At 26.7% G+C, this 9,549-nt stretch overlaps 1 protein-coding gene across 2 annotated transcripts; it reads right to left on the reverse strand.

Annotated features, from left to right (window-relative positions):
* Positions 1 to 461: 461 nt before the first annotated feature.
* On the reverse strand, positions 462 to 5,747 carry LOC120072838 (WAT1-related protein At5g64700-like). 2 transcript variants are annotated; one of them, XM_039025354.2, is made up of 9 exons: positions 5,610 to 5,747; positions 5,142 to 5,214; positions 2,939 to 3,184; positions 2,769 to 2,831; positions 2,446 to 2,562; positions 2,004 to 2,253; positions 1,735 to 1,893; positions 1,009 to 1,160; positions 462 to 871 (listed from the first exon to the last, which is right to left on the reverse strand). In XM_039025354.2, the coding sequence occupies exons 3-9, from the start codon at positions 3,109 to 3,111 to the stop codon at positions 700 to 702; spliced, it is 1,086 nt and encodes a 361-aa protein (XP_038881282.1). In that variant the 5' UTR covers positions 3,112 to 3,184; positions 5,142 to 5,214; positions 5,610 to 5,747; the 3' UTR covers positions 462 to 699. The 2 variants fall into 2 exon arrangements, with proteins under 2 accessions (XP_038881282.1, XP_038881283.1); XM_039025355.2 differs by having other exon boundaries at positions 2,939 to 3,187.
* Positions 5,748 to 9,549: the final 3,802 nt, after the last annotated feature.

Below are 9,549 nucleotides of genomic sequence, written 5' to 3' on the forward strand. Positions count from 1 at the left end.
ATGTATATATATTCAAGTTACGCCATCCTATCGTCACGTTTAGATTCAATCAACCAGGTTGGCACTTAAAAAGAAAAAATACTTTTTCCCTTATCTCTCCAAATTTCATTACTTTATATATATATTATCATTTTAGCTTATTTGAGGATTTGGAGTCTAACAATTTTTTATATTGGAATAATGAATGTTTCCATCATTGAAATAGTTTTTCTAATATATTTTAGAATAATTTATGAGTATATTTGAGAATATATTATTTATATATTGATTTTTTATTTATATTGGAATCATACTATTGAAAATATATTTTCCATCCATATTAATAATGACCATATAAACAAGTAATTATATGTTTTGAATTTTGAATTTTATAATTTTTTTTATTAATAAATATATTTATCACTGTGTGTATTCTTTAAAGGAAAAAAAAATCAATTTCGTGACCATCTTATACAACAACATTTGGTAAATGTGGAAACTGCATGTATTCCATTATTTTTTTTTTTTTTTTTTTTTTTTTTTTTACAAAATGGAGAGAAAAATTCAACCTCTGATGTTAAAATTGATAGTACATTCTTCATATATTTCATCACATTATAGAAACTAATAACTACATATTATTGCTCATAGTAACCAAAATGCAACTAGAAAAAGGGGGAAAAAAACTAATTAATAGCATGAAAAGCTAACAAATGTGTTTTAGACTAATGTGGAGTCAACTTGAGTACGATTTGTCGATTCTTGTGACTCTTTTTGTTGTGGAGAATCTGGAGATGGTTGGTCTTGATTAGTTGGAGTAACGACAAGCTCTTTGCTTTTTCCCCATAAAACACTGTAAAGACTCGTTACCAACAAGGACGCACCTATAATACTGTCAATCCAATAACACAACTAATTAGAATCAAATATTTAAAAAATGGTATATTTTAAATTTTAAACGAAAAATAGATGAAGCTATTAAACTAAAAATAAGATTATGTAATATGAATATAGATCATTAGTTATTACCTTCCCAAGTAAATTCCTTCGGCCAAGAATAACTGAGAACCGATTATTGTTGCGACTAAATTCAAGGGCATCATCATAGCTTGGAAAACTGGACCCTTTTCTTTGATTACCCAACATTGTGCATTATTTGCAATTCCAATTACCAAAATGCCCTGCACCACGTCACAACCCAATTAATCCATTAATTTTCTATTTATAGAAATTTCTACTTTTTATTCTTTTAAAAAAAAAGAAAGAAATTTGCATTTTGGTATTTTTATAGTACATTAATGAAACTATTTCCGTTGCAAATCTTGAGTTTAAAATAAAATGATTTTTTTTTTTTTGCGTAGATGGCACTTGGTCTTAAATTCAAGCCGTCGAGAATGCAACATTTTTTATTCTTAAATAGAATAATTAAAATCAAGAGTAACATATTTTTGGTTTACTTTTTTTTTTTTTTTTAATTTTGGTTCAATTTGACCTATATACTTTTAATATATTCATTTTGGTTCTTACATTTTAAACTTTGGTTTATTTTGGTTCTTGCAATTCTAAAATGTTTATTTTAGTTGTTTGACTTTTAAAAAGTGACTAATTTGGTCTTTCACTTTCATTTATTTTATTTGTAAAGGATCAAAATGATTAATTTTCTTAAAGTTAAGAACCAAAATTAACCAAGATTGATAGTAGATAGAAATAAAGTAATATTTCAACCAATTGTAGATAGGGAGATGAAAAGCTTACACAATAGAGTACAGCATAGAGTCGAACGTTCCATCCCAATTTCCACTCCAAGGGATCTCTTTCCATAATGATAGCCACAACAAAGCATTGAGCCACACTCATGACCGTTTGTGCGCACATGAATTCCACTGGGTGAGGGTAACCCTTCAAGAATCGAGCCTACACTCACCCATTTTAAATTTGATTGAATGAAACGTTTTATAAAAGATGGAAGATAATACTATATAAAATTTTACGAAACGTTGGTGAAAGATGAAAGATATATTTACCTGGAGGACGAACCAAATGCCCCAAGTGGTAGTAGCGACGAGGAGGAAGAAACAGCCAAGCATCCATGACTTTTGGGAAGTGGAAGTAATGTTGGTTTGGGATTCCTCTATTTGAAAAAGTGGGTGAGAGATAAGTGGCTTTAAATATGGGCCTTTGTAGAAAGCTAGAATTGCTGCTCCTCCCATGCATATCATCATCCCTGCCACCTTTGCTATCCCTGCTGCTTTCTTTAAGTTCACCTTCTCCATTCTATTCTCACAAACCCCACCATACTTCTTTTAGTTTTTAGTCAATCATATATCTTTTATTACAATATTACATATTTTATCAATTCTAATGTTCATTTAAGTTAATAATTTACATCTTCTGAAGCTTACCAATAAACAACTCTCGACTCTAAATACTCCAAATCCACACTATTCATTCATATTTAAAGATTACCTTAGTAAAACTGCAAAGATGAATGTTGAAACAGGAAGGCAGTTGAAGGCTGCAGCTCCAAGAGTTGCTGATGTGTAATCAATGGCCACTCCATAAGCATTCATTGCAAGAGTGATCCTAAACCCAGTTTATGCAAATTAATTAATATAATCACATTTTATAATAAATTATTAATAATAACCAATATTATTTTCTGTTTTTTTTTTTTTTTTAATAGGGGAGTGGTTTGACTAAGGTTGGTACATTATACTTTTTGCCAACATAGATTCTTTTAAAATCATTGAGATCTCACTAATAATAATAAACACTAATTAAATACACACCCTATCAATGAAATGAGAAAAATATGGCAGAGCTGCTTGAAAGACAATGGCCTCCTCTCCTTCCTGAAACATAGTATAAATATTTAAGAGTTCGTATCAATTTAGTTAGGCTCGTATCGATAAAATTAAAATATATATATATATATATATTTAAAAGAAATGAGACGTACCCTTTTAAGAGTAAAGTTAGTGGGACTAAGATGAGACTGCCAGCAGCTTGACGATAGAAGAGGAAGATATACGTGTTCATACCGGTGGCGAAGGCAGCCTTGGACATTAAGCTCATTCCGGCAAAAGTAATTTGAATGAAAATTGCAACAATGTAAGGCTTCTTCGAACCCATTTTTAAGAATGGGAAGAATGATAATTTGGTGTACACTTTTGGTTTTGGCTGCCCTTTATATAAGGGCAAGAGGCTGCTGATAAGAGAATAAGGGAGCTGAATGAATACAAATAAAAAGGAAAAAAAAATGTTTAAAAATAATAATACTAAACATACATACAAAAAACACAAGGTATTGGACTATATTCTTTATTTACAAATAAGTCGTTCAGATACATTATATTTGGATAAGTGACAGCAATGGTTGGAATTTAAAGTACTTTATATTTATTCTACCAAAAGGATTTTGTGCTGATTTTTGGTTTGCCTTATATTTTTTTTATTTTTTATTTTATTGTTAATATTGTTTAGTTATTATATGCCACTTATAGCTTCTTTCACTTTCACTTGTGACACATCGTGGAAAATGTTGACTTCTAATTCCATTGCTATGTTCTAATTAATGTGTGTAAAAATTAAGTATTAAAACATTATTAATTGTCTCTATTGCAAACTTCGTCTTTCTTTAAGTAAATATTGGAATTTTTTAACAAATTTTAAAAACATTATTTTTTTAAACTCTGTTCAATAACCATTTTAGTTTTTAAAATTATACTAATTTTTGTATTTGATCTCGTTTTGAATTCTTAGTCAAATTTCAAGAATAAAAACATGTTTTAAATACTTTTTTTCTTTACTTTTCAAATTTTGATTTAGTTTTTTAAAACAATGGGAGTTATTTTGAAATTGTTAAATCACTTTTGTCAAGTTCAAAATCACCCCAAAAACACACCTTTAATCACTAAAAGTTGATTTAATGTTAAATTTTACTTTTTTAAATATAATTTTCATATAATCAAAATTGATTTTGAATGATTAAAACATATCTAGTGTGATCTTGAAAAAGTCAAAAGTGATTTTAATCATTTCAAAATCACTTCTAGACATGTCCTTAATAAGTAAGTAGATAACAAAACAAATAAAACAAGAGGTAAGAGCAATAATTATAAGATGAATTTTCAAAAAATAGGTTATAAAAACACATAGTGAATTTTGAAAATATTCCTAAAAAATAGTTGACGAAAAACAAATGAACGAATAGTAGTTGCATTGGGTCACATGTTTAGCATAAAAAAAAATTAATATGCCAAATTAGATAGGAAGATAAGATGGCAATTTTGATTCAACTTTAGAACTTGTCAACTTTACACTCCTTTTGTAAACTACCTTAGCTTTGGTTCAAAAGAAACTATATACATATGAATTTTACGAAAAAAGTTAAAAAGTTGATATTTGTTCACACCCAAAAAAAAAAAAATCAAAAATAATAATCCTCCTAATTTTATATTCGTAAAAGCTCTTTAAAATGACACACTAAAAATATATATATAAAAGTGAAGTAATAGTTGAAGCAATTATTTTTTACTCATTTTTTTCCGTCTCTTTCCTCAGCAATTTTGTATATATTTGCTTACGTCTACATTCTCTTCGTTGGAAAAATAAATCTTTATAAGACGACTCCGATTCATCATCATATATATTATTTTAACAATTTGTATTATTTTATAATAATTGAGGGAATCGTCTAAAGAAGGTTGTGTTTTGCTTCAAAATATGATTGGACAAATACTACACCTTTTTAAATTCATGATTAAACTTTAAAAAATAAATAAATAAATTTTGTAAATATATTATTTTATATTATAAAGTCCCTTAATGTTTTAGAAAACATGTTTAGCATACTATATTATAAATTTTGATTAATTATAACTGAGAATATTTCGGGCTATATTGATTGGAGGGAAAAAGTATTTTTTTTTAAAAAAAAAAAAATTCATTGAACTCTTTTTTCTTTTTTAATAAAAACTACGATTTTTTCATAATAACTTAATTTCATAATAAACACTTGAAAGTTAAACTAAACACATCCTTAGTTAATAACTATAATTAGTTAACTACTTTTATTGTTAATAATAAATATGTTACCAAAAATATTTGAACAACTTCTAAATGTACTATCAAACATTGATACTATGAAGAACATTACTAACCTGATTGTTTATTGAATCCCTTGTTTTGAAATCTTTGTTTTCAACCTCTGTCCTCACTATCTTTGGCAATGACCTGTAAATTTCAAGTTAATGCATTATTCTATGGTCCCCCAATTACAAACAACTAATAACCAAAATCATCATACATTATGTCATTATGAGTATAGTTTAAATAATATAATGTGTAGGTTTTGTTTTTTCTTCTAACCATTGGGATTTGATTTTTGTTTCTACTAAATCTTTTAGCATTTGTGGATGGAATGGAATGTCTGCCTTTTTTACAACATTTTGAATATCCAAAGCCGTCTATGAAAGGATCTTATCATGTTTGCATCAAATTGGTTGTCTTTATCGTTTTGTTTTTTCTTTCATACACACGTATGCAAACACACACATATTGAATGATAATAATAAACATATAATCAAATGATATTGAAGATCATAATACGATATAAAAGAAAAATATACCTGAATGAATGAATGAATGAATGAATGAATGAATGAATGAAGAAGAAGAAGAAGAAGAAGAAGAAAGATGGCATGCAATTAGTAAATGAATGTTGAAGGAATGAGAGAAGAGAGAATGGGGGTTTTAAAGAAGAAGAGAATTAAGAGAAGTGGTTTATGTAAAAACAGGACGTGAGGGAAGTACTTTTCCAAAGAGTTAGTTGCGTATTTTGACCGCCGTGTCTACTTTGCCGTCTGCTTTCGTCTGCTTGACTTGCTTCCTTTGCTTGCTGCCAATACGAATCAAAACTTCATTGGCATAATTGAAATTATTACAACTTCTGGTCAACATATAGCTGTTACTTGTCTTGTCGGTGAATTTATATCCCCTTTTTCTAATTATTATTATCTAAATTAACCAACAATAACTATGGTTTAAAGTCAACATCAAAAATCTAAGATTATGTCTCTATAATATGAGAAGATCAATCAATTTAGGCTTCTTATGCAATTTTCCAACTACGTTAATACTAATTTGGAAAAACAATTTCTATTTATAATCCAAATATCTATCTTAGTTTCTTCGTTCACATTATATATAAATGTTAATAAATTTCATATTAATGTCAATCGTCCCATGCTATTAATGTAGTAGATGTGTATGGAATTTTTTGGTCAAATTACAAATTTGGTTTTATAGTTCGAAAAAAGTTAGTTAGAAATTAGATCTTACGATTTTGAGTCGTTATGATATAATAAAACCTCATAAATAGTCTCTATAGTTTGATAAAATTAGGGATTAAATTTTAGTTATAAACCATAGAAACTAAATTCTAATTTTTTTCTAAATTATAGGGATAAATTTTTGCAATTCAACTAAAAATAATCATACTCTCGTAGTACTAAAAAGTTTTTTTTTTCTTTTTAGGAGCTGTTTGGCTCAACAAGTTGGAATTTCACATAGTGGAAAACTTCTTCACTACTTATTTAATCCAAAGAGTTTATTGATCTCACAACTAAAAAAAATTAATTTTATGTTTTATTAACTTCTAATGTTGTGCACCCATAACTTTCTAGATTTTACAACTCTCTAAACTTCACAACTCTATTATCTCAAACATTCCAAAAAAACAAGTAACGATATCTATAAATTCAAACTAGATTTATTGTGGGTTAGTTATAATGGTCAAATTAGATATTATTATTTTGTCCTTTCTTTAACAACTCTAGATATTCATGCATAAGATGGCTTTTATCTTATTGAATCAAATATTTTTTTTTTTCCAATTTTGTGTTCATATTGAGATAAATATCTAGTCACTTACATTCCTTTCAAATATATATATCTAATCACTTACGTTATACTAGAATTTTGGGTGATAATTTGTCCAACATTTTCTTCAACTGTGAACTCTTTTTTTTTTTTTTTGAGTAATTAGGCGCTTCTTTTTGTTTTAAAAATCACATTACATAAATTAATATAACTTAGTGTTCATTTTTGAACTTTTTACTCTTACTTTTATTTTTGCATATTTATTTATTTGTAAATGAAGTCTAACTGCTACTAGCTATTTTAAGTTCAAAGAGTTTTGAGGGTAAAGCCAATCCACGTGTTCAAATGAAACAGGTTTCAAAATGGAATTTCAAGTCAATCTTGGCAACAGAATTGAAACAAAATGTTACAATGTACATTTTTCACACTATGAGAGGAAGACCGAAAAAATGAGCTAAGAACTATAATAAGAATATTTGATACTGTGGAGTTCCATCTCAAAATCAATTGGCAACAAAAGAAGTAAGACATCTATCTTATAAGGATTGTGAGGTCTCTTGACTTTTATAAATATGGGATATATTTTCAACAAAGAACAATAAAATAAACCATAAAAGGAGTTGGTGACGCCAACAAAAACTTATAAAATTTTATTTTAAAAACGTTGGGTAACTTTTAAAAATATATATATATAGATTATCTATATAAAAATCTCAATAAAATAGTCTATCCCAATTAGGGGTGTTCAAAAAACTCGATGATCCGAAAGATCGGTTTGGTTGGGTCATCAACTCATTTGGGTTGGGTTGGGTTCAATTAAATGAAAATTTTATGGGTTGGGTTGATTCATGGATTCACCTAATATAACCAAAATCAACCCGAACCACCTCGAATTTATTATTAATTTTACAATATAATTTTTTTGTTACTTATAATACAATTATTTATACATATATTGATTTTAATTTTATTTAATTCCAATATTTTTTCATAATTTATTCTTCAACAACTTTTAAAAGTAGTTTCTTTGCACCTTAGAAGGAAAATTTTCACTATATAAATTGAAATTGAGTAGTTAATCTTAATTCAATATATGAAAATAATTAAATTAGATTTTGGCTTCTTTTTTAAACAAAATTTTAAATAAATGACCCGATTAACCCGAACCAACCCAACCCAAATATTTTATGGTTGGGTTGGGTTGGGTTCATTTTTTAATAAGGGTTATTTGGATTGAAGAAATTTATAACTCGAACAATTGGGTTGGGTCTAAAAAGTCTTTCAACCCAATCCAACCCAACCCAACCAATGAACACTCCTAATCCCAATTTACTGATAGAGTTCTATCACTTTTATAAAAAAAAAATAAAATAAAATTTTGTTATCTTAAGAAATAGTTCTTTTATTTTTCTATTTTTGATTTGATTTTTTTGATTAAATTGTATATTTCATTTCTTTCTTATTATTTTTCCTTTTTTTTTTTTTAGAAAATCATATGTTTCATTATAACATAATATTCTCAATATTTTAGTATATAAACGTAGAACCTCTCAACAAAGTTAACATAAACATAATTTAAGGATTAAAATACTACTTTTTTTTTCCTTGTTGTTAGAGGTTCAAATTCTCACTCCTACAATCATTAATTCTTTTTAAAGAAATAATTATTCAATCAAATTAGTTAGATATACATGAATTGATATATATATCGTATATGTAGAAGATGATGATGATTATTATTATTTGAAAAATATGTGGATCATAATTAATTGGCTCATTATTAAAGCTTAATTGTTTTAAAAGTTAAGGTTTTGAATGATCATCTTTATCTCATATATACTCTTCTTTTTTTTTTTGGTGATATATAAATCTTTATACTCTAAGAAATACAACAAAAACATTGCTTTAATTAACTCCAAATTATAAGAGAGAGAGAATGATGGAGAGATTCTCATCTAGAAATTAAACTAAACAAAATCAAAAGATAAGATTATTTTATGAGACAATATTGTTGACTAGATTATGGTTGAGCATATGCAAATAGAGAAGCCTAACATAAATTAAAGCTAAATTAAATTCAAAATAGATGGCCAAATGCAAATTGAGAAGAAGGGGAAGGGGAGTCTCCTCCCATTTATATACTTATTTTTGTTATGCCTTTTTCTTTTTCAAATGATTCTTATACCTTTGAACTTTACATTGTTTCATGTCCTGGTTCAAATCCCATATGTGACATGATTTTTTTTATTATTCCTTGATTTTTCAAATGGGTATATTTATATATTATTTAAATTTTTGGATTTTTGAATTTTCACCATGTGAATTTATCTATCATTTTTAATATTAATTTTTAATACACTTGGACCTCGTATAGAACTTTGCAATATATAAACTTTGTCCATTGCATATGCATTTAACCTCTTTTAATATTTTACAATCATAACATTTATCGAGTTATATATAATTTAGAATTGAATATAAATCATCATCATTTATAGTGAATGATCAACTCAAGTGAGAAATAATATCGTAGGTTAAATTTGAGCAATATTTAATATAATCATCATCATTTGTATTACGCATCTATCTTATACATTGATTATTGTAATTTTTTTTATATGTTTTAATTATGCATGTTATATATGTTTTATATTATATAATTAAATTATATTTAATTTAAAAAAAGTG

This window comes from Benincasa hispida, chromosome 3 (genome assembly GCF_027475165.1).
Source record: "Benincasa hispida cultivar pf3 chromosome 3, pf3_genome.v1.1, whole genome shotgun sequence".
In the NCBI taxonomy this organism is placed as follows: Eukaryota; Viridiplantae; Streptophyta; class Magnoliopsida; order Cucurbitales; family Cucurbitaceae; genus Benincasa; species Benincasa hispida.